This window comes from Petaurus breviceps, unplaced genomic scaffold (genome assembly GCF_028583685.1).
Source record: "Petaurus breviceps papuanus isolate PSGF00001 unplaced genomic scaffold, PetGlider_PUasm1.0 90633, whole genome shotgun sequence".
In the NCBI taxonomy this organism is placed as follows: Eukaryota; Metazoa; Chordata; class Mammalia; order Diprotodontia; family Petauridae; genus Petaurus; species Petaurus breviceps.
In genome coordinates this window covers 8,265,974-8,284,245 of record NW_027187293.1, presented here as the reverse complement: position 1 = coordinate 8,284,245, position 18,272 = coordinate 8,265,974, and the positions used below count along the sequence as shown (strand labels likewise).

Below are 18,272 nucleotides of genomic sequence, written 5' to 3'. Positions count from 1 at the left end.
CACAAAAAAATTAAAATATCAATGGAAAGGATGTCACAAAGCAGGGCATCTATTGCCCAGCAAATGATATTTAATTAATTTCAACAAACATTTATTAAGGGCCTATTAAGGGCCTCCTGGCTTCTGGCTTCCTTCAAGTCCCAGCTAAAACCTGGCCTACAGGAAGCTTTTCCTAAGCCATCCTAATTCTGGTGTTGATTATTTCCACTTTATCCTGTCTCTGATTTGTTTGCACATAGTTATTTGCATGTTGTGGTTCCCAATTATACTGTGAGCTCCTTGAGAGCAGGGGCTGTCTTTTGCCTTTCTTTGTAACCCCAGCGCTTAGCATTGTACCTATGGGTTCATAGTACATGTTTCCTGACTTACTTAAAGATAGAAAGACAAAATTTTACTTGCCTTCAAGGGGATACATTAGGTACATAAGTAAGTAAATACAAAGTATAAGATAGAGAATAGGCGCTGAACCCATGATTTCATAAGAATATAGAATTCCTGGATGTGTAATTGCCCTCTACCAATGTAAGTTGTCATTTTCTCTACAGCTTATAATTTGGAGCCATGTAGAGCCAAGGTGTCCAGTACATGGCCCATAAAACTCCCAAGTGTGGCCTGAACCATACTGAAATATATTGGGGAAATACTGAACAACATAAACTGCAAAGACCCTTATGTATGGTGTAGTGCTTTGCCACCCCCTTCCCATTTCTGTTTGAGTCAGTAGTAGTAACTGAAGTCAGGGAAGGCTTCATGTAGGAGGAAGCATTTGACCTGATTGAAGGAAGTCAAGGAAATCTATACATGAGAATGGAGGAGAAAGAATAGAATTCAGAAGATCTATCATTAGGGGCTGAGATTGTCTGGGGAAGTTGGACCAAAATAGTGCTTGAGCTGATGGCTCTTGGAGAATGGATAGGTTTGGATAGATGAAGAGAGAGAGAGAATAGTCTGAGTCAGTGTGGAGGTTAAAACCACTTTTTTTGGCTTTCAGTTCTGTGTCCTCCTCTGTTTGACTATATTAATTATATCTATATCTACTTTGGTAACTGTTCCTTGGTTTCTGTGGGTAGTGAAAACTCATCGTTCTGTCAGTTGATTGTTAAAATGGATAGAGCACTGGGCTTGGAGTCCACAGGACCTGAGTTCAGATATTGTCTCCAGCGCTTACTAGCTGTGTTACCTCTGAGAAGTCATTCAGACTCTCCCAGCCTCAGTTTCCTCATCTTTAGAATAGGAAGAATAATAATATTAGTACTGCATTTCTAGTATTGTTTTGAGGATAAAATGAAATAATATTTGTAAAGTGCTATATAAATACTAGCTATTATATGCCCAGAAATTTCCACAAAACAAATGAATTAATAATTATATGATTAATTTTTTCTTTCCAGGTAATAAAGTCAGCCCGTGTCATGAAGAAAGCAGTTGGCTACCTTATTCCTTTCATGGAAAAAGAGAGAGAAGAACAAAGAGCTCTTTCTGGAAATGTGGAAGAAGAGGCAAGTCCTTGTATGCCTGGGTGACTCTTTGGAGGGTGGGTCTGTTGGGTTGGGGATAGATGGTAGTGCCTTTGGGCTTTGCTGAGGTCATGATCTGGGATGAAGTGCAGAGGAATGGTAGAGAATCCCTTGAGAGGCAGCTGGATGGCGTGCTGGAGCTGGAGTCAGGAGGACACTCAACCTGTGTGATCCTGGGCTAGTCACTTAACCACTGTCTGCCTCATTTTTCTCAAGTGTAAAATGGGGATAATAATTCCACCTTCCTTCTTGGGTTGTTTTGAGAATCAAATAAGATAACATTGTAAAGTGCTTAGCACAATGGCAGGCACTTAATAAATGTTTACTCCCTTCCCTAGCCTTTCCCCTCAGTTCCTTAATTAACTGTGTGACCCTGAGCAAGTCAATTGACTTCTCTTTACCTCTGCTTCCTAGACTGTAAAATGGGAATAATAATAGTAACAGCTATACCATTTATCTCCCAGGGCTGTTGTAAGGATCCCACAAAGTATCAGTTGTGAAGTGTGTAGCACTATGTTTGGTACTTAGTAGGTGCTTAATAAATGCTGGTTTCCTTCCTTCTGATTTTCAAATATTAGAATATCCTTAAGTTCTTTTGAACTTGGTGGCATAAAATCCCTAGCTTGGGGTTATTCTTACAATAAAAATCCATAATTCCCAGATGAAAACAATTGAATGAATGAATGAGAAGAGCATTTATTAAGTGCTTACTTTGTTTCAAGGACTATGGTAAGTGTGGGGGGTACAGATACCAAAACAGTCTGATTTTCTAGGAGTATACATTTGAATGGGGGAGATTATAGAAGAGTGGTGGCCAGGGATGGGTATTTTGGGTTGGAAAGTCATAGGAGAGTTGAGTGGAGAATGGTAGTATTGACCCAATTTATCAGAGCAGGAGGTAAGAAAGTGGTGAGGTCAGAGGAGACCAGGAAAATGGCCAGAGTACATCATAGTGAAATTAGGGGCCCCTAGGTAGAGTGAACTCTCACTAAGCAGGTGCAAAGAAGCCTCATGGCTAGGCAGAGGCGAAAGTACGACATGGCATCATGGCAGGAAGATGGCCATAGTTTAATCTTCCTTATCAGTATTTGTCATTGATAATGGGCCCCTATACAAATACTTAATGGGTTTTTTTAGTGGGGGAGGGGAGAAGAGTGGTAATGGGCAAATCATTTACTCTTGCTTGACCAGACATTTAGCCTGATTGTGAGCCCAGTCTGCTCTGTTCTGTCCACACAAAGTCCTCTAGCTTGGATAGCTTGGTGAGCTCCCTATGAAGTACAGATTGTTCTGGTCCTTAGGACTTAGAACCCCAGGAACCCTATTATCATGTAGTTTTGTACAAAGTAGGCAGCCCCACCTGATGGTGTTGGACGGTGGTTGTCCTTTTGATGACAATAATTATTGCGACAATAATGCAGTTCCTTTATGTAATATTTAACAATTCACTCATTGGTTCCACAGGCAGTCTCATTTTACCTTAGTGACTTAAGAGATAGAATGGGCAGTTGGTAGTATACCCATTTTACAGATGAAAAAACTGGTTCAGGAGGCAAACAAGAAAATAGTGTTGTCAGGACAAAAATTAAGGCACTCTTATTCTTTGACCACTCCTGTTTCCATCATGCACCTCTGCTTTTCACTATCACTTAAATTTGTTTTTCGTTTTTAACATGCTTTAATGATTATTTAGAAAGTTTCTGGGGAGGCCAAGTGGTACAGTGAATAAGAGCGCCGGCCCCAGCATCGGGACACTCGGGATTGGTTCTGGCCTCAGATACTTGGCACCCACACAAAATAACTGGCTGTGTAACCTTGAGCAAGTTACTTAACCCCAATTGCTTTAAAAAAAAAGTTTCTACATCTTTGTCACTTTTAGATTCTCTGCCCTTAATAGATAAGAGCCTTCCTTTATAACAAAATCATTTAAGCGGAACACAGGACCTGTATGCAATATTCTGTACCTGTAGTCCTCTGCTTCTCCAAGGAATAGAGGGGGCACTTTGTCATTTCTTCTCAGGGACCACAATTGGTCTTTATAATAGCTCAGCATTTGGCTTCATCTTAGTGCTACTTCTGTTTATACAGTCTTAGTAATTTTCTGTATTACCCTCTTGATTCTGCTTACCTTTCCTCTGTAGTAGTTCATTCAAGTCTTAGATTTTTTTTTTTATTAGTGTTGATAGGTTTCATTGAACCATTTCCCACACTCTCTTGTCCTTACTTCTTTATCACCAATTGTGCACCTATTTGAGGTCCAGGCTGGATGCTGAGTACTACTACTACTATCCACACCACCAGCACCACCCATTAGTAATCCTACTCCTACTACCACTTAGCTAGCTAGCATTTGCATAGTGCTCTTAAGTGTTGTAAAATACTTTACAGTTATCATCTAATTTGATCCTGTGAAGTAGTTGCTATTATGATCTCCATTTTACAGATGGGGAAACTGAAGTGGACAGATATTAAGTGACTTGCTCAGGGTCACACAGCTAGTTAAGTGTTTGAGGCTAGATTTGAACTCAGGTCTTTGTGACTGCAGTTCTAGCACTCTATCCACGGTGCCACCTAGCCACCCTTTTGTGAGACATTGCTTCGGCTGGGGTTTTCAGGTACAGTTGGTAAGTATGGAACAGAGATTTCTGTCTGAACTCAGCTGGTTTCCATGATATTTGAACCCATGCCCTTGACCTTCACTGTGATAAGGTATGTTAACAGACTAGGGAGAGATCTCTTGATCAGTTCCATCTTTAGCTGTCAGCTTAGAGATGACATGGTCCTGGACTTTCTTCATATCAGGTTGTCTGGGTTTCTTTTTCTTCATAAATGAGTCTCTTTGTTTTGCCATCAGATTAAATGCATTTCCATCCTAATGTGTGACTAAGATGCTTGATCTGCTCCAAGCCCTTCACAATAAAATACCCGCTTGCTTCATTTACACCCACAGGACCCTTACCAAGGCACCATTGTGTTGGCGACTGTCAAAGGCGATGTGCATGACATAGGCAAGAACATTGTAGGGGTAGTCCTGGGCTGTAACAATTTCAGGTAAGAGTATTTTAAAGGTCCGTATATTAGAATTTTTCCTTTCCTGGTTAAATAGTCAATCAGTCAGTAAACATTTATCAAGCACCTACTATGTGCCAGGTCCTGTGCTAAGCATTGGGGCTACAAAAAGGCAAAAGATAGTCCCTGCCCTTAAGGAGTTTAAAATGATTTAAAGATTCAAGAGAATTTTGTCAGTTTTCAAGGGAGCATGGATATGGTCAGGAGTTCAAGCATTTGTTCAGCTTTATCAAATGGCAAGTCATATAGGTAGGTACTTGTCTGTTCCTTTCACCCAATGACTATAGGTGCCTTTTTAAAATTTATGGATAGGATTTATTAATTTTTAATTTAATTTTCAGTTTGAAATTCTCTCCCTCCCCCCGCCCCACCCCCATTGAGAAGACCAGAAAAACAAAGTCCATTATCAACATGTATAGTCATGCAAAACAAATTTCTGTAGAAGGCATGTTGAAAGAAAGAGGCAGCAGGAAAGGAGAGAGAGAGGGGAGGGAGAGAAGGACTACACTACAATGCGTTCTTGGATCTGCCCTCTGAGTTCATCAGCTCTCTCTGCGGAGGTAGACATCATGTTCCCTCATGAATTTTTTGGAGTTGTGGTTGGTTATTGTGTTGATTAGAGTTCCAAAGGCTTCCACAGTTGATTATTTCATATGTCCAATTTTCTTTCCCCATCAGCTTTATAAGATTTTGAAGCTAAGGTCCCATGAAATTAAATCGAATTTCAGTCCTGTGTTTGTCAGTAAAAAGGGTTACTTAGATGGGAAGACTGTAATTGTCTTTGTACAGTGACTACAGTAGCACATAGAATTAAATGCTTTAAAAAATTTATGATGATGAGGCTAATTTTTTGGACTGACATAAACAAGGTGAAGTCATGTTGTAATAAATGCCATTGTAAATTTATCCATAACAGAATGCTTTTTACAATCTAGTAGATGATTTATGACAGTGCCTTGATAATCTGATTACAATGGATTCTTTTATAAATAATCCACTATAATATTTTTTTTAATCCAGTATAATTAATTGTGTTCTTGGGTTCTTTTTTACCCAGGGGTAAGTCTCAATCAGGTACTTTTACTTTCTTTACAATGTAGTTAGAGAGAGCAGAGTTGGTTTTTTATAATTTTTAGTTCTTTTTTTGCTAGCATAATTTTGGTTACATGAAATTGAAAGGCTTTTTCATAAACAAAATGAACACTTTAGGGATAAGAATGTAAGTGGTTCATGTGGACACACATGCAGTTACAAACCCCTCCAGCTCTCTCAGGTAGCCTATCAGGTACTTTGGAGCAAATCTCAATGTCCTTCCTCCTCCTCTTCATCTCTCTCCTCCACCAGCACCAAAGAGCTGCAGGAGATGTCTGCAGAGCTTGAGCCCTGGCTCCTGTCTCCTGGTGACACAGATGTGACTGTTCTTTATTAGGAAAACTTTTATTTTTGTTTGTTTTTTTTCTTGTCAAGATATGAATTGTCATCTCCGTGTTATAGATTTTTCCCCATTGTTTAAAAAAAAACCCAGCTCCCACAAGAGGCAGCTTTGGGGGCAGGGAGTAAAACAGAAGGTGTTTTCTGAAGTGAAACAAAAGATCCCTGTGTTGCCCCTGTGTCTGGAGTCCTTGAAATGCTGAGTTTTCCATACAAGTATCTTTGTAATTACACTTCTAGATTTTCTCAGTTTTGTTCATTAGAAGTTGATGTGTTTGCTTGACATTTGTTTCATTAAAACTTTTCAATGTTGAATCCAAAAAAAAAAAAAAGAATATAAGTGGTTGACTGGCCAGAAAACTTTGATATCAGGCATCTCTAATGAAGGTTTGCTGTCTAAGATATGTAGACAACAGACAGAAACATATAAGACCAAAAGCCATTCCATGGGAGTGGAGTGGTCAGTTAGTCAATAAGCATTTATTAATTGCCTACTTTGTTCCAGGAACTGTACTAAACATTGGGGGTTTAAAGAAAGGCAAAAGACAGTCGGTGCCTGCATAGGAAGAAACATTTTTCAAAAGAAGAATTGGAAGCTATTGGCTGTCGTCTGAAAGAAGGCTTCCAATTACCTTCACTACCTTCACTACAAGAAATGCAAATAAAATCTTCCCTGAGCTTTCACCTTTCACTCAAATATTTTCTTTTCAGCATGTTCCTTTACTATGATGAAACAGAGCATTAGCTCAGTTCACCACTAAGTTCTGTAAAAGGATCTATAATTTCTAATATTGTACTCATCATAGTGAATGTAGAACACAACAAAACCATTGGGAAGGCCAGGGGCATTCGTTATAATATGCTCTTAGCTGTATTGTATATGTCCCTCACACTATAGGGGTGAGGTGTTCCATGCCCAGATCTCTTTTGAGAATGCTACTTCTTAGTGCCCTATTGCTGTTGATTTCTGTCATCATTCTTCTCTTGTCCCTAATTCCCATGAAACTAGAGCAGGTGTTCAATTATGATTAAACTCAACAAATACTTGAGATGCTGTCCCATGTTGTATTTTGTCATTGCTAAGATTAGTCAGTAGATTGTTGAAAAGATGAAGCTGGAAGTAGTTTTTCTTTTTCTTTATGAAGATAATTTGAAAAAGTGACACATTCTAGAGTACCCCCCCTCTCTTTTTAAAAGTACAAAATATTAACAGTTGTAGTGAGTTACTAATTTAAACCAGAGTTTTGACTAGCACATTCTGCATGAAAAATTTCTCTATTTTTTACATACTGAGATTTTCATCTTTATCCCTGTCATGGAGAAAACTTTGTGGTGGAACTTTTAGATTTTCCATCCTAAAAAACTGTCTCCTACCTTAATCCACCTTGACCAGTGGTTCATGGTTTATTATTTAATTATTTGGACCACATGGCTAAGTCACACTGCTTCCTGGTAGCAAAATCTCTCCCCTCTCTCTCTCCCTCTTTCCCCCCTTCTACTTCCTTGCCCCTCTCCCTCCCTCTGCTCACCTCCCCTCCTTTCTTCTCTTTCTCCCCACCTCTTCTCTCCCTCCTTTCTCTTTCTCCCTCTCTTCTCCCCTTTTCCATCCCTCCCTCTCCCCCCACCATTTCCTCTCCTCTCCCCTCACAATCCTTCCCTTCCTCTTTCCCTCCTTATCTCCCTCCTACTCTCCCCTTTTCCCTCCCTCCCTTCTCCCCTTTTTGTCCCTCTCTCCTCCCCTAATCTCTTCTACTCCTTCCTTTCTCTCTCCTCTTCCATCTTCCTCTTCCTCTGTTTTCTCTTCTTTTTTTTTTTTTTGTTGGAGGCAGTCAGGGTTAAGTTACTTGCCCAGGGTCACACAGCTAGAAGGTGTCTAAGGCTGGATTTGAACTCAGGTCTTCCTGACTCCTGGGCCAGTACTTTATCCAATGCATCACCTAGCTGCCCCTCTCTTCTGTTTTCTGTCATTTCCCTTCCTGTATCAGTCTTCATTGTTGAATTTAGATAGCAAAAGTTTTATTAATAGGACCAAAAATGCTTATGTAGTGCCAGATTACTGCTTTTGTGCTCACCCATATTTGATTATTTGAATCTGGATGTTCCACAGGTACTGAAGAGTTTGAGTACTGTATCAATGCTTTGAAATTATCGCAGATTTTATTTTTAATGGATTTCAAGGGGGGGGGTTACCTTCCCCAGTTTTAAAATTATGTAAAACCATTTTAGCAAAGAATTTAAAATGTATGTTCTGGTTTTATAAATCTGATCAACAAACAGCATATAAAATTGGGCCACAAAAATAATAACACAAGATTTGTGATTAAAAATTAAGAGAACAGTAGTAAATCAAATATTAGGCCAGATTAGAGATTCCCCATTCTTTACACTGACTTCCAGGAAGGGCTTCTCAGAATGATGATTCCTTCATGAATTGGGGATCTTTTAGCCTTAAGCTATTCAGTCATAAAGCTTATGAATGGAGCCTTCCCCTCTTCAAACTCTCTTGCATTCCAGGGTTTTCCAGAGACATCCCTATTTATAACACAGCAGTGCTTAATGGATCCAATTAAAAATGTTAGCTTCCCTTTTGTCTCCAGCCTTTTCTCATTAATTTTCTTAAATCTCATTTTTCTGCCATAGGGTTATTGATTTAGGAGTCATGACTCCCTGTGATAAGATACTGAAAGCTGCTATTGACAACAAAGCAGGTATGGAACAACTGTCAGTACTTTCAGGCCTGTTTACTCAATGACTGTTCATCTGTTAGTGAATGGTAATGTTCTTGCAGATGTGTGATCCATGGGGGATTTACAAGAAAAACAGTTAAAAAACTAATTATCTGGTGGGACTCTCCCAGGTGGTAGTGAGTTTTATTGCATTTGGGAGGTGGAGTCTGGGAGAGCAGGTTCAGATTAGTGGAACCTGTTAATAATGCAGGTCCTGGGAGGATCTAGACCTCTCCAGTTTAAATGTGTTACAGCATACTTTTGTTGTGTATCATTTTGATGAAGTGCTTTCTTATCTGTATAATCATGAACTAGGGCTACATGCTATTGGATGGTTGCCCAAAACGATGTATGCTGTAATAGTTTTAAATCTTAGGTTGCATTAGCAGCCAAGATCAAAAGGGGGTGAAAATTTGGCTTTTAGAAAAGATTTTTAGGATGAGCTTTTCTTCTACTATAAGAATTTCTTGTTGGGTCTAGTGGATTTGATTAGAAAATGGTTTATTAGATGGTCCATCCCTTCTATTTCACCCCTCATTCCCTCCCCCTTTTTAAATAGATATAATTGGCCTGTCGGGACTCATCACTCCCTCTCTGGATGAAATGATTTTTGTTGCCAAGGAAATGGAGAGATTAGATATAAAGATTCCTTTGTTGATCGGAGGAGCAACCACTTCCAAGTAAGTCAGATAAATGGAAGAATGATGTTCATTAAAGTGTTCTTAAGTGCCTGTTTGAAAGCACAAGGTAAAACTAGGGTCTCCTTATAGTGTATATAGATTAGTTAGCTGTATTTATAAGGAACTGCCCTTTCTTATCTTTGAAACTAGAACATTCAGAACTCTCGTGAATTTCTGGATTGTGTTTTCTCTCTGTTCTTGAAGAAAAACTGTTTTTCTGTTTTCCTGGGACTCCTTGTTCTTAATAAGTCTCTAAGATGAGTGTTAGGGTCCTTGACTCTGTTAAAATTAAAATTCAGTTCAACCTCTGTTGAACACCTAATTAGTATTTTAGATTTAGAGCTGGAAGGGACCTCTATGTTGAGTTAGTCCAGGGGGGTTTAACCTTTCTTGTATCATGGCCCAATTTGGGAGTTTGGTTATACTTTCTCTAAATAATGTTTTTTAAAAAATATTAATAGTTGAAGGACATGCTAAATTTCAGTTACAGGTTAGTGAAAACAGGGATGTATTTTTTTCCCTTACACAAGTTCATGGATCCTGGGTTAAGAGCCTTTGCTGTTTTCTAACGACTTTTGTTTGACAGATAAAGAAATTGTTTCCAAGGGCAGTTAAGTGACTTGCCCCTAGTCAAACAGGCAATAAGTGGCAGAACCACAATTTGAATATAGGTCTTTTGACTCCATGCCCAGCTCTCGTTGCCCATACCATACGACCATAATGTGCTAAGTAGTATGAATGCTTACAGAGATGAATAGGACATGGTCCTTGCCCTCAAGGAGTTCATAAGCTAGTAGGGGAGATATGACTCACGCACAAATAATCACAATGATGTAGAAAGAAGGCAGGTAGTAAGGGAAGCACAGAGTGGTATAGGAATATAGGGGGGAGGCAGAGGTTGGGAGGGAGAGAAGAGCGAGAGGAAAGAGAAAAAGATCATTTTTGACTGAAGAGATCAGGGGAAAGGACACATTTGAGTAGAAGTTTGAAGAATTAGTATGATTTTGATAAGCAGAGATGGGGAGAAAGTCATTTTAGGCAGTAGGAAAGGCATGAATAAAAGTGTGCAGGAAGGAAAATGCAGGTTTGTTTCAGGAATGCTGGATGATTCAGTGAATCTGCCTGGGGTCAGTGTAAAATATGGTGGGCATATAAGGAAGGAGTAGGATTTAATGCCAGAAATATGGAGTCTACTCCATCTTTGAGGAGTTTGAATACCATACTAAGTAATTTGTATTTCTTTATGCATTAGGAAGTAGCCAAAGGATTTTGAGTGGGAATTGAATTGGGTCATGTGCTTGAGGAGAATGAGTCTGGCAGCAGTGCCTAGGATCAATTGGAAAGAGCAGATAGAGACTAACTAGTTAAGAGGCTGCTGTACCAGTCCATATAATGGGTTATGAGCCTGAGCAAGGATTCTGATTATAGGAATGGGAACAAAGGCCACATGCTAGGGAGTGTTTGGAGAAGGAACGGACAGGTGGCATCGGATTGATTACAAGGGACGGTGCTTGTCTCATTCACAGAAACTGGAAAGTCAGAAGGAGTGGTGAAATTAGGGAAAAGGAAAGTTGATGGTGGGTTTAGTTTTGCCCAGTTGGAGTTACCAGTCCAAGTAGAGATGCCCTGTCTCTGGTATTTGGAAATAGCAGGATTGGACTCAGGATAAAGGACAGGACCATAGATGTGGCAATAGTCTGCATAGATGTGCTAGTTAAATGGATGGTATCACCAGCACAAGTGTGTATATAAAGACAGAAGAAAAGGGAACCAGCTTGGGTAGGGGGAGGGATATTCACATTGAGGAGGTGGGAGGAGATAGAGAACTAAACAGAGTAGTAGATGAGCTAGGGTTAGGAAATGGGATTGCTCATAGAAGAAGTAGGAGAGCCAGGAGAATAGTGTCACAGATGCCAAAAGAGGCGAGAGTATCATGAAAGAGTTGTCAACAGTGAATCATGATCACAGTAAATCCTAGAATTGTGATGATGTTCAGGAGAGGTGGTTTTGTGTGAATGATGCCTAACTGTTTATCTGTAGGTTTTTTCTTTATTTTCTTGTGGTACACACAGTTCTTTGTGATAGCAAACAAGGCAGACAGACCTAGAGTGATATATCCCTTTTCATCTCTCCACTTGTTTGGTGTTTCATACATAAAAAGATAATATGACTCCTGTCTTGTACCATTAAAAAACTCCTGGTTCCATTACAAATACCACTGTATGTTAAGACCACTATAATCTGAATATTTTATTTAAAAATTGTTGTAAAATTATGAACTTAAACACCACAAAACATGGACATTTTCATATGCAAAGTAGACCAGAAAGGAGGATTGTGTGGAAAAATGTGAATCTCTGTTAAATGATAGCTTTTTAAAAAGATGCTGATCTATATTTCCTTCAGTTTTCTCTTGGGCATTTAAAAAAGTTCCAGTGACTCTCTATTCTTTCTTTTCTTCCTTTTAGAGCATTATTATTGATAATGCCTGACTCACTGCCGAATTTACCCTCTCCCCAATGAAAAAAAGAAAAAAAACATCTTTCTAACAAATAAGAATAGTCAAGCAAAATAAATCTATGCATTTGTCAGGTTCAAAAATGTATGGTAGTGAATACCTATAATTCCTGTTCTTGGGGGAGGCTAAGACTGGTGGAGGGCTTGAATTCAGGAGTTCTTAACTTCAGTAAGACTAAAGCCAGTTGAGTGTCTGCATTAAGTTCAGTACCAGTATGGTAAACTCAGAGTGGTGGGCCACCAGGCTGCCTAAGGAAAAGGAAATTGGCCCAGGTCAGAAAAACAGATTAAAGCTTCTGTGCCAATCAGTATTAATATCTGGCCCCTGAGTGACCCATACACTTCCATCCTGGCTGAGATAGCATGATCTAGTGCCTCCCTCTCCTCCCCCCCCATATATCTCATTTTGTATCATGTACCTGTCTATCAGGACAAAGTTAATGTGCCTCATCTTCTGTCTTCTGAAGTCCTAATGAATCGTTGTGTTAAATAGAGTTTTAAAGTGTTTCAGTTGTTTTTCTTTATGGTTTTTGTTCTATTTCTGCTTACTGACTCTGCATCAGTTCATGTAAGTTTTCCTGGGTTTCTCTGAAACTCTCCTTTTAGTTTTATTTCTTATAGTTCAGTAATAATCTAATTATCATTCTAAATCATTCTAATCATTCTAAATGCCACAATTTGTACAGCCATTTTCCAGTTATTTGGCACCCCTTTAGCATCCCTTCTTTGTTATAATAAGAATTATTATAAATATTTTTTGTTCATATTGGATTGGACCTTTTCTTCTTTCTTTGATCTTGTTGGAGTATAGGCCTAATTATGGTATTATTGAGTCAAAAGATATGCACAGTTTAGTGAATTTGAGGATGTCCCAAGTTGCTTTCCAGACTGGCTTTCTGGTTCATAGCACTCCAGTGAATGCATCATCTTCATTAGTAATAGACTTACTAGATCTAAACAATTGATTCATTAGCTGCCATGCTTGCATGATTAAACAGTTTTAAATGTTATAGCTCATTATAGCACGAGGTCATTTTTTCCCCCCAAGAAGACTCCAGAGTGGAGATTGAGGGTGAGTGATAGAATCACTTTCCAGGGATATGGCCATCCTTTGGTCAGACAATGTACTAGCTTTGTAGCATGAATCTTTATTGGCTTAATAAGGTTTAACATAAGGTTAGCTTTTTAAAGAGTTCATGAATTAACCGTCAGAGCTGAAATACTATAAATATTTAAATAAATAGAGATAATGGAATGCATCAGGTGTGCTGAATGTAAGCCCTGTTCCACATCACATGTAGCAGTATGTGGTGAGACAATTCAGAGCTCAAGGTCATATAAACAGCATGAAATAAATCATTGCTTCTACTACTCGCGCCTCTCAGAACAGCACCAAATAAAGCAGCCCTTAATAACTAAGTTCCAACAGATGAACTTTTTTTAAAGCTGTCTGAACAGGAAAGAAATATTTCAGTGTAATGAGGGTTAAGGTGACATTGGTTATTTGCAGTCTTTACCTATTGAAAGTTATGGAAGTATTAACCGTATGAATAAGTCATCTACCAACTGCTGATTCACTCCAGATTGAGAGTCTCTTTCTAGGATTGGTTTCTGTCTGAAGTCACTAGGATGACATGATTCGATGACCTTTTGGCATTTCTTCTCATACCCTGCGTCTTTGATCATGTGTAAGCCCTGACTTTGCTGATCCTCTTTTGCTCATTGCCTGTTGTCCTTCCTGAAAATGTCAGGAGAATGAAAGGCTGTTACTGTGCATCCTGGGCCAACCTCCTCACTGTTCCCTCCCTTTTTCCCCCACACCCCATTGGGTTATAGTAGTCTTTGAAGAGAGAGAATTGCTTGTTCCTGAATGCTCTTAAAATACAGATAATCCATGTTTTGCCAGTCAGTTTTGGATCCTAAGTTCTAGATCCCTTTTAAAGTGTTGAAAATGAAGCCTTAGCCTGTAGTCTTTGGTCTTTGGAAGCTGATTCTGTATTACACATCAGTCCTTTTGGGGTTGAAGGGAGTCAAAGTAGTCCTACTTTTTAAGCATTCAGTGGATGAAATGCCTTACATAGCCCCCAACACCTCTCATTATGTTCCTTGCAAAACTATTTAAGGCCTTGGTCATGGCCCAGGTCTTAGCTTTTATCCAGTATGTTTAAGCAGATAATGGCTCTGGAGATCTTTATTTCTTTGCAAGCATACATCAGAAGAAAATAACCAGCTGCCCTTACAGACAGACTTCCAGTGCCCTGAAGCAGTACAATTGAATGAGAACTATAACCCTGAGACGTTCTAAATTAGGACATTTGTGGGGTTGCCAGGGTAACTAGGCTTATTGCATTGTGGTAGATTCTGGATAGACCTCATTAATAGAAGTAGAAAAAAGAAATGAGAGAATTAAGAATTGAGGCCCCTATGATGGCATTTAATGTGTGAGGCTATCCAATGGTATATAGATCATGGTGAAATTGAAAATTTTAGGATTGAACATAGGTGGAATGATTCACTTGACATTTTTCAAAGTGTTTTTAAAAAATCATTGAATATATCTCTCATTAGTTTGATACTATTAACTTAAATGGGCAGAGGTAGAAAATTAGCAAACCAAGTTAACAGTGTATATGAGAGGGTTTGAATATCATTCTTGATTTCCAAGAACTTTGCTTAGCCATCTTGGTGTTTGTGAAGGGAAGTGGAGAATCTCTTATAGTTTTGTTGGTTTTTTCTGGGTTTTCTTGTGGGGGGAGCTCCAGAGAGAGAAATCTTCTCCTAGAGTGAATGACACAAGGAAAAGGAAGTTTGGATAAAAAGACATTAGCATCAATTCACCTTTGGAGAAACCAGGAGGAAATGCCAAATTCAACTTGAGTACAGTCAGTATTTAGTAAGTGCCCATTGTGAGCCAAGCACTGAGCCTGAGAATGCAAAGACAAAAACTTCAATGAACTTAAATTAGCAATGATTTTGGCATCACAAGTATGTTTTACTGTTTTGAGTTCAATCCTTCATTAATTTTAAAATTTGGGAGGAGGGGGCAGCTAAGTGGCACAGTGAATAGAGCACCAGCCTTGGGGTCAGGAGGATTTGAGTTCAGATACCTGATACTGGGTCACCTTGGGCAAGTCACTTAACTCCAATTGCCTTGGAAAAAATACATTGTCTTTTTCTTTTCGATAGAATTCATCATTTCCAGCTTGCTAGCCTTGTTGTGGAGCTTGACAGGGTACAAACACTTAATATTAACTGTCACCTTGTTGGGTGTTCATTAATTGGATTAAATTGAACTAAAACTTTCTTGTCTCTCTGAGGCACAGGTAATTTAAGGCACTATAGAGTCAGAGTAACATTTCCTTGAGTATTTTCATGCCTATGGGATTCTTTAGTAAAACACGTAAAATAAAAATTGATTCAGTAAGCAAAAATACATTTTGTCTTCTTCTCCCTGTTGCCCCCTATTCAAAACAAAAATAAAACCCTAGTAACAAACATTCAAAAACAAAACAAAAAATTCCTTCATTGACCGTGTCTAGAAAATACACATCCCGAACTGCTTTCTTGAGTTGCTCCCCTCTGTCAGGCCCTGAGTAGCATACAGCTATGACTGTTTCTTCTAGCTAGATCGCATTCATACAGTGGCTACCATGTGTTAGGCTCTGTGCTAAGCTCTTAACAGAAATTTTCTCATTTTATTTTTACAACAATGTGTTGTTATCCCCATTTTGAAATTGAAGATACTGGAGCAGACAGCAGTAAGTGACTGACTTGCTTAGGGTCACATGATTAAGGTGTGTCTGCAGCTGGATTTGAACTCAGGCCTTTGTCCATCGCTCTATCCACTGTGCTGCCTGTGTCTAAGCCGGAACATGGGCGTGATGAGCCCATTTTCATTTTAACAAAGAATTTAAAAAGAGAGGAAAAAAAGCAATTCATTTCTCTTTCTGGTCTTCATCATACATTGAAATGTTCATCTTTTTATGCTTAAGTTAGTAATGAAAAAGACAAAAATTTAAACAATAATTTAGTCAAACCAAACAACCCATCAGCTATATTTGACATGGTACGTTCTCTGCCGCTTCCAAAATCCCTTACCTTTGCGAAGGGATTTGTTTATTTGTTAAAGAAAACATTAATTTGACTGTGGTTAATGTGTAGTATTCATCAGAAGAGGGTTTTGTCTAGCTAGAATTTATATGACACTTTAAAGTTTGTATTTTTATAAAGTTTATATTTACATTCTCTCAGTTATATTATTTGATCCTAACAGCAGTCCTGCAATGTACAGGTGCCATGATTCCCATTTTACAGATGAGGAAATTGAGACTGAGAGAGGTTAAATGACTTAAGCCAGGATTCAAACTCAGGTCTTTCTGACTCTAATTTCAACACTTTTATTTACTGTGCAACTAATTTCCCTTTCGTGACCAAACATTTCTCCCTTTTTTTTTTCTTTAATTAAAAAAAAAAGCATTTCTTGGGGAGGCTAGGTGGCGCAATAAATAGAGCACCGGCCCTGGAGTCAGGAGGACCTGAGTTCAAATCTTAGCCTCAGACACTTAACACTTACTAGCTGTGTGACCTTGGGCAAATCGTTTAACCCCAATTACCCTGCCCTCTGCCTCCAAAAAGAAAAAAAAAAAGGCATTCTCTCTTTTCGCAAAAGTTTTGCCATTATCCCTCTCTACGGATTTGAAAGGCAGCAGAAGTGATTTATTACCCCTTCACTTTTGCTGCCAGCATCCTCTATGAGGCCCTCATACCTTTATAAACCTCAAAATAGGAGCTTAATAAATATTTATTAATTGATTTTCCCAATCTGTAAAAAATGGGCAGTCATTCTTTATTTTCTATGTGTGAAGTTCGGTATTTCTAAGCATGCTGAAAGTCTTCTCCAGAAAGCCCTATAAAAGAACCTGTTATCCTTAATTGTGGGACGTGAGTGATGACGTCTGAACTGTCAGTTCTGATGGATGTCGGTTCCCTCTTTTTCCTTTCAGAACCCACACAGCAGTCAAAATAGCACCAAGGTATAGTGCTCCTGTAATACATGTCCTGGATGCATCTAAGAGTGTGGTGGTGGTGAGTATGGATTTAAATCTCAAATATACCATAAGAGAAAGGTTGTTTTTCTTTCAGGAACCCGTTCCTTGTTTTTTCAGTTTTGTTACTAACTTTTACGTTTTCCAGAATCCTTTTCTTTGTTTTTTAATTTTGCTGCTAACTTAAAAAAATTATTGCTATATTTTAATACCTTTATTTCCCATTAATTTCTTGACCCTTTCCACATCTAGTGAGCCATTCCTTATAACAAAGAGTTCAAAAGAAGGGAAAAAAAATTAGTTCAGTAAAACTGACTAAAGCAGACCAATTAGGCCTGATAATGTATCTGGGGCTCCACATCCATAGACCACCATTTCTTCAAAAAAAAAAAAAAAAGAGAAAGGTATCTTGTTTACTACTTTTTTTAGGGGGGAAGGCAGGGCAATTGGGGTTAAGTGACTTGCCCAAGGTCACACAGCTATTTAGCGTCAAGTGTCTGAAGTCAAATTTGAACTCAATCCTCTTGACTTCAGAGCCAGTGCTCTATTCACTGTGCCACCTAGCTGCGCCTGTTTACTTATTTTTTTTTTTGGCCCTTTTTTTTGGAGGGCAGTTGGGGTTAAGCGACTTGCCCAAGGTCACATGGCTAGTTTTTGTGTTAAGTGTCTGAGGTTGGATTTGAACTCAGGTCCTCCTGACTCCAGGGCCGGTGCTCTATTCATTGCGCCACCTAGCTGTCCCTCTGTTTACTTATTCTTTAAAAATAAAAGCCTCCTCTATATTAGTCAGTAAGCATTTACTAAATGCCTACTATGTGCCAGGCCCTGTGCTAAGCATCTGAGATACAGAAAAGTCAGAAGATAGCCCTTACTCTCAAGGAACTTAAAATCTAATAGGGAAGACAACGTGCAAACAACAGTGTACAACCAAGCTGTTGTTGTGTAGTTGATTAGTCTTATCTCTTTGTGATTCTGTCTAGGGTTTTCTTGGAAAAGATACTAGAGTGGTTTGCTATTTCCCTCCAGATTATTTTACAAATGAGAAATTGAGGCAAATAAGCTTAAGTGACTTGCCCAGAGTCACACAGCTAGTACATGTCTAAGGCTGGATTTGAGCTCAGATCCTTCTGACTTTGTGTCTGGTGCTCTATGTACTTGCCACATAGCTGCCCTTCAAACTATATATCGTTTATATTAGAAATAGCAGAGAGAAGATACTAGAATTAAGAGGGATTAGAGAAAATTTTCTGTAGAAGGTGGTATCTTATCTTGGACTTGAAGAAGCCA

At 38.8% G+C, this 18,272-nt stretch overlaps 1 protein-coding gene across 3 annotated transcripts in view; it reads left to right on the top strand.

Moving 5' to 3' along the window:
• MTR (5-methyltetrahydrofolate-homocysteine methyltransferase) overlaps positions 1 to 18,272 on the top strand; it is a 149,633-nt gene that overhangs the window by 94,363 nt on the left and 36,998 nt on the right. For all 3 annotated transcript variants that reach the window (XM_069064488.1, XM_069064489.1, XM_069064487.1), the window contains exons 22-26: positions 1,392 to 1,499; positions 4,468 to 4,568; positions 8,658 to 8,725; positions 9,303 to 9,423; positions 16,944 to 17,025. In XM_069064488.1, coding sequence (XP_068920589.1) covers positions 1,392 to 1,499; positions 4,468 to 4,568; positions 8,658 to 8,725; positions 9,303 to 9,423; positions 16,944 to 17,025 — 480 coding nt within the window. The remainder of the gene's footprint in view (positions 1 to 1,391; positions 1,500 to 4,467; positions 4,569 to 8,657; positions 8,726 to 9,302; positions 9,424 to 16,943; positions 17,026 to 18,272) is intronic.